The sequence below is a fragment of the Galeopterus variegatus genome, unplaced genomic scaffold (assembly GCF_000696425.1).
Source record: "Galeopterus variegatus unplaced genomic scaffold, G_variegatus-3.0.2 Scaffold13405, whole genome shotgun sequence".
Classification (NCBI taxonomy): Eukaryota; Metazoa; Chordata; class Mammalia; order Dermoptera; family Cynocephalidae; genus Galeopterus; species Galeopterus variegatus.
Window position 1 is genome coordinate 1269 of NW_007739516.1, and position 17810 is coordinate 19078.

The following is a 17810-nucleotide window of genomic DNA, read 5'->3' on the forward strand; positions in this document are numbered from 1 at the left end:
GTGGCTCTGGTTTCAAAATGACACTGTCCTGTATCAGCTTGGGTCACCAGGGTGGGTATGCAAGGTGCATAGTTTACGGTTCTGTTCAAGAGAAATGTAGTGTGTGTACTCTAGTCTGCTCATCACACTTGCCTCAACACTGGTCTTGCCAGAGGAAATGCCAGCCTCTGTGGTGAGGATGGGACTCGGTGTGGCTCCTCTGCCTACCTTTTTGCTGCAAAGAAAAATTCCTCCTGCATTGGTCCCAGTGTCAGTGATATGGCTGCTGAGGCTGTGTGCTCCTCTCTACTCTCCATGCCGTCATCGTGAGCATTCCTGCTCCATGGGTATCTCACCAATCCCCTACCACACTCCTATACTCTCCCATCATTATTTAGCTGTCTGTTAGTTGTTCTGGTTCTTTTCTGTGGGAGGAATGTGCCCCAGTCACCTCTAGTCGGCCATCTCGCCCACCTTTCTGATTTTATTTATTTGGGTCTTTTCTCTTTTTGTGTGCTTAGTCTAGTTATTGGTTTGTTGTACCATTTTTTTATTGTGTTTTTCCAAATATTTTTGATCCCTGATTGAGTCCAGGAATGCAGAATCTGTGGATACAGAGAACCGACTCCACTATCAATGTGGAAGACAAAGTGTCTAAGCAGAAACTGCAGACTGAAAATTTGAGCTAGGGAGGAGGATAGTGCAAATCATACGGCAAAGAGAGAAGAAACCAAGTTGTGGGAGGGTCCATGGAAATAGAGAGGAGGCAGCAAATGTGAACATTGCTAAGAAGGTAGAATGCATATTAGAAGCTGATTTGTCTTGACTGGTGGGTGAGAGAGAAAGTGTGGATGTTTCTTAAAGCTCTGGTGGATTTTCATTTATCCTTTGTCTCATCTTTTTAGTGTTTTCAGCACTATCTCTCTTTTTAGTTGTGATAAAAAACACACAACAGGGACTGGCTGGTTAACTCAGTTGGTTAGAGACTGGTGCTGATAACAGCAAAGTCCAGCGTTCGGTCCCCGTACTGTCCAGCCACCACACACACACACACACACACACACACACACACACACACACACACACACACACACACCACAGCATAAAATTTACTATTTTATCCACTCTTAAGTATACAGGTTAGCAGCGGGAAGTATATTCATGTTGTTTCACAACCATCACCACCATCCATTTCCAGAACGTTTTCATCTTCCCCAGCTAAACTCTCTACCACTAAATTCCAACTCCCCATTTCCCCTCAGCCCAGCCCCTAGTAACTGATATTCTACTTTCTGTCTCTATGAGTTTGACTCGCCGAGGTACCTCATAGAAGTAGCGTCATACAATATTTGTCCTTTTGTGACTGGCTTATTTTGCTTAGTATAGTGTCTTCAAGGTTCATCCACATTTTTATATGTGTCAGTCACAATTTTATTGCTTTTTAATACTGAGTAATATCCCATTGTAGGAGGTTTTTATTGGACTGAGCCATGCTCTATGTGGACTGTGGGGACACAGCATGGGCTGTCCAGTGAGTGAGAGACTGATGGTTCCTCTGAGCATATGTCACCTCCTGGGGGCCCCTGCAGCAGGAGTCAGAGGGAGAGAGACTCAGAGTGAGTTACTGAGGCTCTGGGGATGGCACATTCAAGATGAGAAGAAAATAGTTGCTCAATATTAATATAAGTAGCACTTTTACCTATGGTTTTAAAAAATATCAACAAATTAGGAGGAGAAGGAAATATATAAACACAATACAGGTCTGTGGTAACAAACCTACAGCAAATATTACACTTAATGGAGAAGCTTACATCAATTTCCATAATAATAAAATACTAAAAATGAGAGGTGTGAGGGTTAGAGAGAAAAACATTTTAGAAAGAAAGAGACAGCAATCGCAGTAATACATTGAACTTTTAGAAAACTAGAGGTGGAAAAGGGGAGGGGCAAGAGAGGGAGGGGGCTAATGAGGAATTGGACAATGGACACAAAGAATGATTGTGCATTGTAATGATGAATAAGCTCACTATACTGATGTAACCACCACACATTGTACACAGTTATTGAAAATCAACATAGTACCCCATGCATTTGTATAAAAAAAATAAATTTAAAAATATTATTTTTAGGCAATGTTTTTTCTCCAAAAAGTTAAGTCAATCAGTATTTCAAAGAAAATAAAAAAATCAAATAAATCAATAATGTTTCCATATAGTAGCAGCAGCAGCCAGTTAGAAAATCTAGTGAAAAAAAACCCATGAATAATTGCAAGAACACCAATAAATAAATAAATAAATAAATAACCCCAACAAACCCCACCCTCCAAAAAACCCCCTCCATTATACCAAGGAATAAATATACTAAAGACCTCTGTGGAGAATGTGACATACTTTTATTGAAGAACATGAGACTTAGCTAAATGTAAAGGCACATCATGTTTATAAATGTAAAAGTCAACATTGTAAAAATTTAAATTCTCTCCAAGTTTTTCTATAAATATAATGCAAACCCCAAGTGAATTTTTTTACAGTGCTAGATAAACTTATTATAAAATCTATATGGAGCCTCCATAAAATATTAAAAATGAAGAGCAATGTAGAAAGAATGAGCTTCGCAGTATGTATGTGCTGCTGGCTCAAGACAGAACGAATAGATGATGCTAACAAAATACAGAAGCTCTTCTAGGTACAACAGACTTGGGTTATCCTTACAATTGAAAAAAATATTTAAACACCTTTGCTTTTAAAATAATGTATGGAGGTGATGAAAATGTTTAGTACCTTGGTTGTTGTGATGATATCAGGAGAGTGTGCACATATTCAAACTCATCAAGGTGAATACATTAAATGTGTGCAGTTTTTATATATGAATTATACCTTCATAAAGATAAAAAGTAATGCTATGGAGGACAACACTGAAAACAAAGGATTGCAGAGAGGTATAAAGATTCATATGGGTGCTAATTTTCACATGCTACAAAACTGGGAAGTTGTGCGGACAAAGGCTTAAAGAGAATGAAAGGATGAAATGTTCACTTTTCATGTTATATGCCTCGTATCCTTTAAGTTTGGGTTAACATGAGCATGTGCTATTTTTACAGCAACACTTTAAAAAGGAAGATAAGTTTTGCATGGTCAAGCATTTAGGAGAAATTTATGTTCAGACAATCACAATATAATTAGATCGGTGTCACGACGGAAGTAGCACGGGTCACTGTAGAGCTCCAGGTAAGGGCTTTGACCCAGCCAGGGAGTCAGGGAGTGTTTCCAGGAGGAGGAAGCCACTGAGCAGAGCTGTGAAGAATGAGCCGGAGTTCACTCAATAATTAAGCAGAGACAAGAGCTTGAGGTACAAGGAAGAGCCTGTGCTAAGACACAGGTGATTAAGAGAATGTTGGTTTATTCAGAAAGTACCAGATATTCGGCTTAGCTGCAGGGAAAGTGTCTTGTGAGGTTTTTGTTGCTGGAGATGAGTCTGAACAGAGAATCCATTATCAGGGGCTAGATAATGCAGGCTGTTGAATTTTCAGGCTGGGAAATGCAGTCTTTACCCTGGGAACAGGGGGAAGCCATGGAAGGTTCTGTGCAGAGGAAGGATAGAGCTAGGTGATAGATACGACAACATAGTCCTCATGATCCAATCATCTCTTAAAAGTCCCATCTTTCAAAAGTGCCATAGTCTGGTTTCCCACCCTCTTAACACTGTTATAATTGGGATCCAGCTTCAATGAGTTTTTTGGGAAATTCAATCCACAGCACCACCCCTGTGACTGAAGGGTCAAGGGGAGGAGAGAGCTTTAGTGGGGGAATAGGAGGTGCCTAACTGGAATTGATGTCATCAGTATAGAAACACAGTCACTGACAAACCACAACCTTGCAGGGCATATGTACGGGAATAAATTTCCTGGCCTGCTCTCCTCTCATGTTCAGATCTCCTGATGGTGCTTCACATGGGCTGAACACAACCAGATGCTAGAGACAAGAAGTTGTTGGTGTTGCAATCCACAGAGTCAGCCTCCATGGTGTAGAGAAGGTGGAAATGGACAAAGAATAGATAGGAGTGGCCTGTGGAGAACAGTCAATACAGTCTTCTTTTGGTATCCACAGAGAATTGGTTCTGGGACTCCAGCAAATACCAAAATCTGGGAAGTCCAAGGCCGTATATAAAATGTAATATTTACATATAACCTATGTACATGCTTCCCTATAGTTAATTTTATTTATTTTTTCTTTTTAAAAAATGTATTTATTAATTTACTTTTTACATTCTAAGATTTGTTGCAGAGCCGTTGAGAGATGTCGGGGCCATGACTGAGGCCATCAGCCACCCAGTGCTCTGGCTCAGGAGCCTGGGGTGCTTCCTGTGGCAGCTTGGTGGTCATCACTGGGCTGGTTGCAGATGTCAGGGGGGCATGGCTGAGGTCCTCGGCCCTCTGCCACCCCAGCTCGGGAGCCTGGGGTGCTTCCTGCTGCTGCTCAGTGATCCTCGCTGGGGTGGTTGCAAGTGTTGGGGGTGTGTGGCTGAGGCCGAAGCCCCCACCCTTAGGACTGGTTGCAGCTGTTGGGGGAGGTGGCTGAGTCCCCTGGCCCTCCTCCCTTTTTGGCTTGGTAGCCCAGGGGATGTCTGGTCCTTCTAGGTGTTATAGGTGTTCTTTGGTGAAATGTGACCTTTACTAGTTAATATCAAACTTTGCCTTGGTTGTGGGTATTTTTTTTTTCTTTCAGTTCTGTGTTGGATTATTTACTGTTACCACCACTTAAACTCTGCCCTGGAACTAATTTGATGTTCTTTGCTTACTTCTAAAATGAGGGAACTTTCTGTGGGGACCAGTACTTGAGCTCTGTGGTTGAGCTAAATTGCTGCTTTGCTGCTGATTCCCTTTGGAAGGCTTTTTGTGCAGCTCAGGTTTTAGTGGTTGACTTTATAGGTACTTCCAGGTCTAGTTAGATCTGGTGCACCTGGGTTGTGTAGAGACTCTGGTCTGGGCCTGAGTCTTTTCATCAAACTGCACCCCGTGCAATCCCATATTCTGACCAGTCTCCACTGAGTGGTCCTGTGTTGATTTGGGGGCAGATCAGCTGTCCACGTTGTGCCCCAGAGTTCCCCTGGTGGGCCTGTCTCCCCTACTGCCCATGCTCCAAACACTTCCCAGGGGATGGGCCATGCACTGGTCCCTTGCAATGACTCACCCGCCTCTGAGTGGCTCCTTTTTTTCTGTTGTTCTGGCTCCTTACTCCTGTGTGAGTCCATGGGAACCCTATTAGTGGTCGTGCTGGTCTGGGGGCCAACAAGGCCCTCTTCTCCCCTGCTGCTTCCAAGCAAAATCATCTGAAGGGCACAGCTGCAGCTTTTGCCAGCTCCTGCTCAGTGCGCTCAGCGGCTCCAGCCTGAAAAAGGCAGGAGCATTTTTTTCTTTCTCTCATTGTGGCTTCTCCTGCCTTCATACACTCCATAGGTCTCTCCTCCTCTTCCCCTGAGCTCTAGCCACTTGGAATTTCTTTTCAGTAATTTCAAAGGAACCATCATAGTTATGTGTTGGGGTGTGTGTGTGCATATGTGTGCTTGTGTATGTGTTCATGTATTCAAATGTACATGAATGTGTGCATGAGTGTATATGCTTGTGCATGTTTTCCACGTGTACGTTTGTGTATGTGTGTGCAGCAGATCATGATGCAACTCAGATCAGCAATAGAAATAAAGTGTCTTCATTTTGTCTGTCATTGATCTGATCTTCCTCATAAGCTCCTTCTACTGTATTACAGGGACACAGAAACATTAGTGTATGACAAAAGGTTATGGAAAGATAGAATTAAAAATACAATCTTTCTATGAGGACTTTTGAATACCACACACACACACACACACACACACACACACACACACACACACACGTTTCCTAGAGTTTAAAACTCACCCCTTTCCTATCATCTTAAATACTCTCTGTAGGTCTAATTCCCTCTTTCAGGTTTTCCTCTGCCCTGAGCTCTTTCCAGGGTGGTATCCAGGATGGAGGGAGCAGGTGGCCAAGGGGACTGTTTGGAAATGGACATCTCTGCATCCTCCTGCTGATCCTTGGGTGTGAGCTGACTGAGCCATGTGGGGTTTGCTCACGAGGTTGCTGGAGGTCTCTGCTGATATGACCTATGGTCCGGGGTTCTTCCTCTCCCTGCCCCGTCAGGGCCTGGGGACCCTTCTTGTCGAGTCAATGTCCACTTAGTCTCAGGGATTCAGTGAGCATCTCTGTGTATCTGCTCCTGCCCCATCTGGTACAGGTGCGATCTCTCCTCCCTTCTAAGAGAGTTCCCTGGTGTTCACCTCCCCGGACACACCTCAGAGTAGTTGGGGGTGGGGTCATAAGTACCGTTTAGATCTTCCCTCTCTGCATGGCCACTCTGTACTGCCAGGTGGGCTGTGCGTGGCTCATGCTCTGCAGGGCATGGAACAAGAAAGACGTCCTCTCCACAAAGGAATGTCCTTAACCCCACTGTCCTGAGTCTTGGGTATGGAGTTGGGCAGGTTAGAGGGCCAAGAAGAAAAGATTAGTCTCTCTGTCTGCTTTTTTTTTTTTTTTTTTTTGTCCTCTCTTGGAGCCTATCCTCTTCCTACCAACCCTCCAAGAAATAAAAGTTTGGTATTTTCATTTAATTTCCCCTAAACTGCATTGTCCTGTTTTTCACTGTGGCCTTGCTGCCTCGACTTACTGAACTTTCTTTCTTATGCTGGAGCAGACACTGAGACCTGGTCAGCCATCCTGTGCTCCGGAGCGGGTAGAAAAATCCACAAGTCCTCCCTCTACTAATGCTGGGCTGTTCACCCTTTGCTAAAGAGCCCAGAGTCAGACAATGATTTGCTGGAGTCCAGAGTCAGAAAATGATTTCCATGATTTTGTGGAAAAACACACTGGGTTTTTGAGTTGGAAAAATTGCCAGAGAGAGAGAGTGAGACAAAGACAAAGAGATAGACAAGTAGAAATATAAACAGAGATAGAGACACACAGAAACAGAGACAGAAAGAATGTGTCCCATGTGAAAAACAGAGAAATTTTGTTATAATGTAACAGAAGAAAACAAAGATAAAGAGTATAGCATCAGAAGCAAATCCCTAGAGGAAATTAAACTTGAAATAGAAAATTTAAACGCAGTACAAATTAAAATTGGGTAGGATGGCTGGACACCCACCCACTTTGAGCCAGTGAGCTGCAGCCTGTCCCTGGGTTCAGAATATGGAGTCAGGGGCACCCATGAGGGTCTGCAGCACCCACCCCTCACAGCCGGCTGACCTTAGGCAAGTTATTCCATGGCTCAGTCCCTAGTTTCTTTAAGAAAAATGGAGACAATAAAAGGGCATGCTGTGGAGGACTTGTACAAGGATAGAATATGTTAATGTTTCCATAGAACTAAAATAGCAATTGTCCCACAGTAAGATCTGGCTGAGTTTGTATTGATTTTTTAAAAATATTTTTTCATACATAATAACAATTTTGGAAAACACCAGTCCTATAACAGGAATGCAGGTTTCTTTTCTGTTTTTGTTTTTAATTTGCTTTTATTGGTATTCTTTTTTTATTGACAAATAATAATGTATATATTTATGGGGTACAATGTGACTACATTACACAATGTATATACTAGTATATATACATAAATGTCAAATCATTACTTTGTACACCTTGAATATACCTAATTTTTTTTTTCTAAAAGATGACCGGTAAGGGGATCTTAACCCTTGACTTGGTGTTGTCAGAACCACACTCAGCCAGTGAGCTAACCGGCCATCCCTATATGGGATCCGAACCCGTGGCCTTGGTGTTATCAGCACCACACTCTCCCGAGTGAGCCACGGGCTGGCCCGATATACCTAATTTTGATCAATTTTTTAAAAGACAAAAGAAAACACTGACACCTCCTGTGTTGCTCCTGTCTTCTCTACTCAGTTTTCAACAACTATGAAGCAGAGACTGAGTCCAAGTGACCTGTGCATCCCAACCTGGCACAGACCTGTCAGATATTAGGCTTTTAAAAATATTTATTGATGAGCAAAATAAAGCTTGATCCAAAGCACTGAACTCAGCTCTCAGCTGAACAAGAATAGCCCAGTCTCAAGGTCAATAATTAAATTCTGAAGGTCTTTAGATTTAACTGAGCAGATAATTAAAATGGAGTCTGAGTCAGCTGGGGATTTACAGAAGATATCTAATACCAGCTGAGAAACTATAACACTCTACATAAAATCACCTGGGCTGTTGAAGCTGGGTCTCTGGAAACAGCCACGTAACTATAGCTGGGCCTCTTGAAACAGCCAGGTAGACTGTAGCTGGGTCTTTGGAAACAGCCAGGTGACTGTTTCTAGGTCTCTAGAAACAGCCAGTTGACTACAGCTCGGTCTCTGGAAATAGTCAGAGAACTGTAGCTTGGTCTCTGCAAATAGCCAGATACCTGTAGCTCTGTCTCTGGAAACAGCCAGCTGACTGTAGCTCATTCTCTGGAAACAGCTGTCTGTAGCTGGGTCTCTAAAAACAGTGAGGTGACTGTAACTGGGTCTCTGGTAGCAGTTGCAACAAAGCCTCTACAAGAAGCTGGTAAACTGTTAAAGAGACAACCTGGTTAATAAATTTTTGAGATGTTGATTAGACAACTCCAGCGTCCAGCTCTTGTCTCCAGGATTGCTGATTGACTGTTTTTTTCAGAACAGGATGATTCCAAAGGGAAGTGCTCCAAATGGCTGCTTCAGACTTTTCCTAGAGTGACTTCCTTTGTCTTCAGATGCAGGAACCAGGTGGGCCTGAGGTCAGTGTCTGGAGAGGGCTGCATAGGTGCTGGACACAGCCGTGGACTCCATGAACTGTGGGGACACAGCATGGGCTGTCCTCTGTGTGAGGGCCTGGAGGTCCAGCTGAACATATGTCACCTCCTGGAGGTCCCCTGCAGCAGGGGTCTGAGGGAGAGACACTCAGGGTGAGTTAGCACCTGATGAAGGTGAGGGTGGGGGGTGCTATCTAGGGATGGAGGACTATGGTAGCTACCTCCAAGTGGTCCCCCCAATGATCCCCACCTCCTGAAATCACATCATCATGTAGTCACCTCCCACATGGCCTCAGGGTTGGTCTGTGTGACCAATAAAACTTGGCAGAAGGGATGGCATGTCACTTCCAAGGTGAGGCCACAAAAGACATTGTGGCTTCTGCCCTTCCCTCTCGCAATCCCTCCGTCTGGAAAAAGCTAGCTGCTGTGGGAAGGCCCAGGTGGTGAAGACCCGAGACCTCTGGCCAATGGCCGTTGAAAGGAAGCCATCCTGGGAGCGGATCTTCCAGCCCCAGTCAGGCCTTCAGATGAATGAAGCCCTGGTCGACATCTTGACTGAAACGTGGGAAGGCCCAGGTGGTGAAGACCCGAGACCTCTGGCCAATGGCCATGAAAGGAAGCCATCCTGGGAGCGAATCTTCCAGCCCCAGTCAGGCCTTCAGATGAATGAAGCCCTGGTCGACATCTTGACTGAAACCTCAGGAGAAACTTTGATCCAGAGCCACTCAGCTAAGCCACTCCTGAATCCCTGACCAAGGAAACTGAGATCATTTTGTTAAGCTGCTAAACTTGGAGTACTTTGGTATGCAGCAATAGACAACCAATAAAAAGACGTACTGAGGTGTCCATCTCTCTGTCCTTCTCAGGGAGTCTGTCAACTGTGGCTGTGCCTGCACGGGAGAAGACATGTGGTCAGTTCTCTATGGTGGATATCAGAAGAGAAATTTGCCTAAATCTTTACAGCTTCAGATCTCATTCTGAACTCCATCTAGAACCTCCTAGAATGTTGTCAAATATTATCTTTCCCCTACTGCTCCCTAACTGGGACTGAGCTCCCCTTCCCCTCTCTGGTCCTGTTCCTCCTCCTCATCCCTTACCTGGTGTCCTCATCCCTTACCTGGTGTCCTCTCTCGGACATCAGCGGCTGGGCTGAGCCTAAGAAAAAACAACAAATAAGCACTAGGGGCGCCCTGGAGGCAGACGACTGGGCAGGGGCCTGGGAGTTATTTCCTGGGGCCTCACCTCTCTTGTGGCCTCTGTTCCTCAGCCTTGCTGCTGCAGGGCCCTGAGGACAATCTGAATCAAGGAGGAAGGCCTCTTTCCCAGCACCCCCAACAGCTTCCCCAGGCCACCCCACCCTTTCTCTGTGTCCTACCCTGTTTTTTCTGATGCTGGAGATGGAGGAAGAAGAGGACTACAAGGAGACAAAGGAGGAAGGCCACCAAGATCCCGATAAGAATATAAAGAAGCTCTGTCCTCAGGCCTCGAGGAGCAGGTGTGACTAGGGAAGATGGAATCAGGTTATCAGCAGCACACATTTACTGAGCTCCTACTATGTACCATGCACATGCTGGGTGCTTTTCATCAACATACTTTTAAGGTAAAATCTCTCACATGCATAATAGTCCTGCAACGTGGGAATCATTATCCCCATCTTACACAGTCGGGATCCCGAGTGGTGAAGTCCTCTGTTCACAGGAACACAGCTAGTCATAGGCAGAGCTGGAATCTGACGCACACCCAAGCCCCATCTGTTCCCCTTCCCCAAGAGGCACATACCTCTACCCCACCACTCACCACCATTGTTACTGTCGTCCGAAGGCATCTGTGTGGCTCCTGGGAAGGTAAAATCAGGAGGAGATGAGGTCAGAGGTCGGAGCTGGGCAAAGAAGGCTCAGAGCCCTCCCGGTCTCTACCACCCAGGTCTCCCTTCACTGCCTACGACCCTGACCCACTCCTTCCAGACCAGCACTGCCCGGTGGAACTTTCTGTGATGATGAAAATGTTCTACTTCTGTGCTGTCCAACATGGTAGTCACATGTGGCTACTGACTTATTTAAATTTAACTAAAGTTACACGAAGTGAAAAGGCAAAACCTCAGCCCACTTGCCACATTTCAAGGACTCAATGGCCACACATGGCTAATGACATCTGTGCTGGGTGGCGCAGGAATCTGTGATTCACAGCTCTGTTCTCTAAGCTCTTACAGAGATCAACAACTCAAAGGAACGTGGAGTGGGACCTCCCGTCGCTGACCTCCTTCTGGATTCCCACCCAAGTGAAGGAATCCCCATCTCTGATTTCATCTGTTCCTCATAGCAGCCCCTGGATGGAGGTGGAAACCACCCTTTTGTGGTGTGGGGGTGGGGGTGGGGGGCCGAGTCCGAATGTGCATGTGCTGCCACAAGCCCTGCAGTTAGCGGGCGAGTGTATCAAGCACCAGCCACGTTCCTGGCCCATTATGCAGCATGTCCGCCACGTCCTTTAACTTTCACCCTCGTTTGTGTGTGGCATTGCCCCGCTTCACAGGTAACCAAATGAGGCCCTGCAGGATTCGTCCAAGCACAGGCTCCCAGCCCTCGCACCCCCTCTTCCTGGACCAGTGCCAGGTGACATTTTCAACATCCTTTAAGAAAATCAGAAAACTTCGCCCCCTCGGAGCGTCCTTCCCTCACCATCTTGTCCATGGTACAAGATCCAAGATCTAAGATCCAGCCAGCTATTCTATACCATCGCTGCCTGTGCTTTCTTTTGATAACACTCGTTGCAATTTAAGATCATATATGCACTATATACAAGTAAATAGTATATTATGTTATTTATAGTTATAACATATTAACTATAATTATATATAGCAAATATAAATATATTTAATGTTATGCAATTTTAACTTATATATATTTAATTTAATTTATATACACAAATTTTAATTGTATAATTTAAAATTACTCATACTTATAATTATATATAAAATATTCATGAGAATATATAAATTACATATAATTTGTATATAATACATGGTATGTATCTCTACTTATATATTAATTATAGTAACATATATTTACTATAATCTATAGTAAATATTAAAATATGCATAACATTATATAATATATAATATGTAATGGTATATTAATATAATTTATTATATGCATATATTACTTATGTATTTAAGATATAGAGTAAACATAATTTAATAACAAATTTTACATAGTAAATGATATATTTATATTTGTATGTGCATATATAGACGTATATGCATTTCTGTTGCTCATTCTAACTATTTCTCTGCATTAAAGGTCAGGGCCAGTCCTCCTTCACCACGTGCATCAAGCCTGCCCCATCTTGGCACCTGGAGCATTTGAGGTAAGAAGAGAATATTTTCTCAATATTAACATGAGCAGTACTTCCGGTTTTCTCAATTGGCAGGCACTGATTTCAGCAGTGTGTGTAAATGGATTCGTGTATTCCCTAAACAACTCTACTAGGTAGGTACTTTTATTGCCATTTTGCACATGAGGAAACTGGGACATAAATGGTTGGGGTAAGTTACCTGCAGGTGCAGAACTGGAATTTGAATCTGAACTCAGCAGTCTAGCTGCAGGATCTTTGCCCTTAATCTTTAAACTTTACCACATAAAAAATCAGGAGAGAGAGGGAAAGAGAGCGAGAGCAAGAGAGAGATTGACTGATTTGCCTCCAAACAGGTGGCTAATAAAAATCAGAGACTGGATTTGAACCCAGGTCTTCCTGATTCAGCAGCACATCACACTGTGCCCCCCAGTAGGCTCAGGACCCTCTGAGAGAGGGTCTCTGTGGAGCAAAGTGCTGCTCCTCTTCCATCTGCTCCTTTGTGGCTTGACCTCATGGGATCAGCAAAGGGCCACTTCTCTGAGACCCTGAGAGGACATGGAGGTGGGTCAGAGACTCTTCACTGAACACTGACTCCAGAATGTCTCGGGTTGACCACACACAGGGGCAGAAACAGTCTCAACCCAAAGGTTTCCCCAAGTACCATCCAGTCCTATAGCTGAGTGTTCAGGTCATCCATGGTGTCCAGATGACACCAGGGTTACAGGGACTTATGCAGGTGTGAGGGCAGAGGGGACATGTGTGCAGAGGGAGAGGAGGGCAGGGGAGGCTGCAGACAGAGAACAACAGCTGGGAACGGGGTCCAGGGACCTTGGGACAGACGTGAGAACAGAGCTGAGTCTGGGGTGTGGGGGACCCAGGTTATGTCCTCACTCGTCATCATGAGCTCCAGGAATGCACTGAAATCAGACCATTTTTGATTCCTTGTAAAATAGCGGCAGAAATAACGCCCAGCAGTGTCTTCGCTCATTGAGGTGATGAAGAATCTGGCCTCTTTATTAGACGTTAAATTATTCTTCTCATCTCTGAACACAGAGCTTTCCACCTTCTCCAGGCGAAATATCTCAAATCCCACAGTGCTCTGGCACACAATGGTCACAGGCCTCCCGTGGGGGATCACAGAGTTTGGCTCAGCCCGGATGGAGGGTTTGGGCAGGGCCCCTAAAAGGAAAGTGGAAAAGGGATCTCAGCGTTCACTTGGAGGACATCACCATGCCATACTATTCATTTTAGGTGCACATTCAAAGCCATTAGCAGATTTACAGAGTTGTGCAACCATTATCGCAATCCAACCTGAGAACACTTCCACCTCTCCTGGTACCCATTCTACATGCATTGAATTCTCATCACTGCAGAGTTCTTTTTCCCTCTTGACAACAAGGACCCCAAGACTTGACCACATTCTGGGCCTTGCTCAGGATCACCTGGGAAGTGTCAGGGCTACCTGGGGTCCTTCAAGTCTGCTGCAGAGCCCAGCTCTTTCCCTGCCCATGTCACTCTCCAGGGGGAGAGAGGGGAGAGAGGCAAATGATGGGGACAATCAGGTCATTCTTGGAGGACAGGGAAGCGAGGTGTCTGCAGTCAGTTGGAATGACTCAGCTGGGGCTGAAGGGCAGCTGGCCAGTCCTTGGGTGGGATTGTGTGGGAGGCTGAGGCAGGTTTCTGCACAGTTTTTGTGGGAGTCTTTTGAGGGTGAGGGTGAAGTGCACAGCACGGATCTGCTCACAGCAGATGCCCAGCCGATGACCATTCCGTTTCTAATTCAAGTTCTCTGTTGAGCAACCACCTCTGGATTTTTCTCTATATTTCTACCCTATTCTCATTTCCTTGTTATTAAGGCTCTTGAAAAAAACCCATCTGTCTCAACTGGGATTGGGGTGGGGGAGGATGGGTGGGTTTGAATCCCTAACACAGGAAAGTTGTATCAAAGTTAGCAAAATCCTTGATAAAAGCAGGAGCTGGCAGAGGCTCAGTTCACTCATTCATTTCTCATTTATTCTTTTCTTTTTAATTGACAAATAAAAATTGTATATATTTATGGTGTTCAACATGATGTTTTAATATAGTATACATAGTGGAATGGCTAAATTAATCCAATTAACATATGTATTACCTCCATAATTACTTTTTTTGGAGTGAAAACATTTAAGATCTTCTCTTAGCAATTTTCATGCATATGATATGTTGTTATTTACTATAGTCACCATGTTGCAGAATAGATCTGTACTTATTTTTCATAACTGAAATTTTGTATCCTTTGACCAATATTTCCCCAATCTCCCTGCATTTGTTCATTCATTTTGTTTCAACCATATTTTGTTCCTTATCTATCCATTTAGAGGTGTCTTCCAGGTGCCACAAGTTTTACAAATATTAGAAACACACGCAGGATCCCTGTCCTTTTCAGCTGAAAATCTAGGAGGCAGGACAGATGTTGATCAATTAACTGTCCAAATCTGCAGCTACAAACCATAAGTGTCTTTCGTATGCATGCAGAAATCTAGGGAGACAGACAGGAGGCAGAGTTGACCTCTTCGGGGAAGTCAAGGGGAAGAGGTTCTGAGCTGAACCAGAGGGACAAGTGTAAGTTACTGAGCTGAGCAGACGCGGGATGCCTGGGCATTGAAAGTGGGAAAATCAGTGAGTCAACGTTGGTCAAAGGATCCAAAATTTCAGTTAGACAGAAGGACTAAGTTCAAGATATCTCCTGTACAACACAGTAACTACAGTTAATAACAATGTATTGTACTCTTGAAAATTGCTAAGAGAGTAGATTTTAAGTTTTCTTACTACAAAAAAGTATCATTATCTGAGGTAATGCATATGTTAACTAGCTTGATTTAGCCATTGCACAATATATACGTATTTCAAAATATCATGGTGTACATGATAAATATATATAATTTTATTTGTCAATTTTAAAAATTATTAATTTAAAAAGATCTGCATTTGAGAGGTCCAGAGTTAAGTGGGAACATGGCATGTTTGAGAAAGTGAAAAAAGTCAATGTATTTAGAGATAAGTGAGCTAGACTATGTAGAGACAGGATATAGCTGGGGAAGTAGATAAATCCAGACCAAAGAGACATGCACGGGTTTGATTCTTGATGAAGATAAACTGTGGGAGGACTCTAAGAAAGGATAATATTTTGCTTGAAAATTAAAATAAGTAATTAAATTTTTGAATAAAATTTTTTTCTTTCTTTTTTATTTATTTATTTATTTATTTATTTATTTATTTATTTATTTATTTATTTTTGTCCTTTTTTGAAACCGGCTGCACCGTGCTCAGCCAGTGAGTGCTGTGAGCGCACCGGCCATCCCTATATAGGATCCGAACCCGCGGCGGGAGCGCTGCTGTGCTCCCAGAGCCGTACTCCCCCGAGTGCACCACGGGCTCGGCCCTGAATAAAATTTTTAAATGGTAGACAGTAAAATGACCATATTTGTGCTTTACAATGCAAATAGTGACCTCTCTGGTGCCAAGAAGAGCATGGGCAACTGTGCAACAGCAGGGATAGTGAGGCTCCAGGAGGCATCAGCAGCCCTGGAAGTGAGAAGTGGAATAGCTTGGAGGGGAGGTGGGAGAAGTGTGTAAAGAGAGAAGGAAAGACTTAAGAAAAATTTAGGGGGGAAATCAACAGGATGGAATGACATATTGTACTTATGAGGATGGAGAAGATGGAATCGAGGATGAATTCTCAGGTTCTGCCCTTTGTGACTGTCATATTCTCTCCCAAGGGGATGCTGAGGGAGGTCTGGGCTTTATGGGGAAAACTCATGAGCTCAGCCTCGGTCATTTGATTTGGATTGTCTTGTTGTCTGTACGCCTAGGTTTATTTCAGCATTATGTAGGGTGGCCAAGACAGGCAATCAACCTTAGTGTTTGTCTATGGATGAATGGATTTTAAAATGTGGTATATATACACAATGGGATACTATTCAGCCTTTAAAAATAAGAAAATCCTGTCATTTGTGACAACATGAATGAAACTGGAGGACATTGTGATAAATGAAATAAGCCAGGCACAGAAGGACAAATATCACATGTTCTCATTTATATGTGGATCTAAAAAATTTGAACTCACTGAAGTGGAAAGTGCGATGGTAGTTACCAGGGGCTGGGGAGGGTATGGGGAGACACCGGGCAAGGATACAAGCTTCAGTTAAATAGGAAGAATTAGTTTTTTTTTTTTTTTTGTCTTTTGTCTTTTTCCCATGTCCGGCAACGGATCGCAACCCTCAGTGTTGCCCCCGTACCGGACCGGGGACCGGCAACGGGATCGCAAGCCTCGGCGTTGCTCCTGCGCCTCACTCAGCCAGTGAGCGGGAGCCGGTCTGTATGTGGGATCCGAACCCTCGGGCGGGAGCGCCGCCGTGCTTCCCAAGTGGCGCACTATCCAGTGCGCCACCGGGCCGGCCCGGAAGAATTAGTTTTTGAGATCTATGACTGACTGATCTAGGCTGACTATTGTTAATAATGTATATTTCAAAATTGCTAAGAGAGTAGACTTTTAATGTTCTCACCACAAAAAAGATAAGTTTTTGAGGTGATGAGTATATTAATTAGCCTGATTTAATTATTCCACAGTGTCAACATGTATCAAAGCATCACATTGTACCTCATAAATATATACACTTATTATTTGTCAACTAAAAATAAAATTAGAAAAAAAAAGAAGCCAGGTGGAGAATGGAGTAGAGAACTAGGTGACGGCTATCTATTTGGGGATGTTTGCAATTCAGGGTATATTTAAGGATCTTCCTCCAGGTCCCCCAGGATCAACATCACTCCCATCCAGAGCTTCCCTTGAAGTGCACAGAGGATTGAGAAGACATGACTCACCCTCCTGTGTGTGGATCATCTGGCCCAGACTGAGCACTGAAAGAGAAACCCCAGTGAGAAGCATGCCCACCACTTGGTTTTCTGATAGAGCTGCTATGGAATGGGGAAAGGGGTTAATGAAGACAGGAGGCATTCAGCCTCCCGTAATTACCAAGCCATCCCTCCTTGACATTAGTATCTGAGTATAATTCTTTTTCTTGCTCTGAAATAGTTGCAAGACAAATCCCCAAGTCTCCTTTTCCAAATAGGTTCTCCATTCCCCAGCCCTTCTAAGAACTGAACTCCCCCCCCATACCCACATCACTGTTTATAGGACTGTGTCTTCCATGTTCAGACTTAGGCCAGGGGTGAGAGCTGAGGTGCACCCTGTAGGGAGGGGCACCTTCCTCCCCCAGGATCCCCGAATTTCCTGGACTGGAGTCAGGCCTGAGAGAGAACTTGACTCCTTCTCCAAGTCTCCCACCCCCTCTGTCCCTTGAATCCTCCCCCTCCTTCCAGGACTCACCAAGGCCCAGCAGGGTGGTGAGATGTAGAGACATGGCTCGAGCCCAAGCAGTCTACCCTGGCCTGGAGCCGACAAGTAGAAGAACAGAACCCTGCAACAGACACAGGAACAGGATGTGTTGGCCAGGAGCCCATGTCATGGGATTTCCAAATGCCTCACACAAAAAGGAAGAGCTTTCTCTCCTGCTCATTCTGCTCTTCCTGCCAATGAGACAGAGGGCCTTGGATCCTTAAAGATGTTTCTTACCTATAGTCTCAGATGATGCTGAACTCATCTTCTCATGTGTTAACCTCATTCTAAATCTATGGGAC

At 44.2% G+C, this 17810-nt stretch overlaps 1 protein-coding gene across 1 annotated transcript; it reads right to left on the reverse strand.

Annotated features, from left to right (window-relative positions):
• Positions 1-7808: 7808 nt before the first annotated feature.
• On the reverse strand, positions 7809-17569 carry LAIR1 (leukocyte-associated immunoglobulin-like receptor 1). Its single transcript, XM_008563382.1, has 9 exons — positions 17500-17569; positions 16995-17030; positions 12960-13310; positions 10578-10616; positions 10156-10314; positions 10023-10065; positions 9898-9935; positions 9618-9670; positions 7809-8913 (listed from the first exon to the last, which is right to left on the reverse strand). The coding sequence occupies exons 1-9, from the start codon at positions 17531-17533 to the stop codon at positions 8767-8769; spliced, it is 900 nt and encodes a 299-aa protein (XP_008561604.1). The 5' UTR covers positions 17534-17569; the 3' UTR covers positions 7809-8766.
• Between the last annotated feature and the right edge of the window lie 241 nt (positions 17570-17810).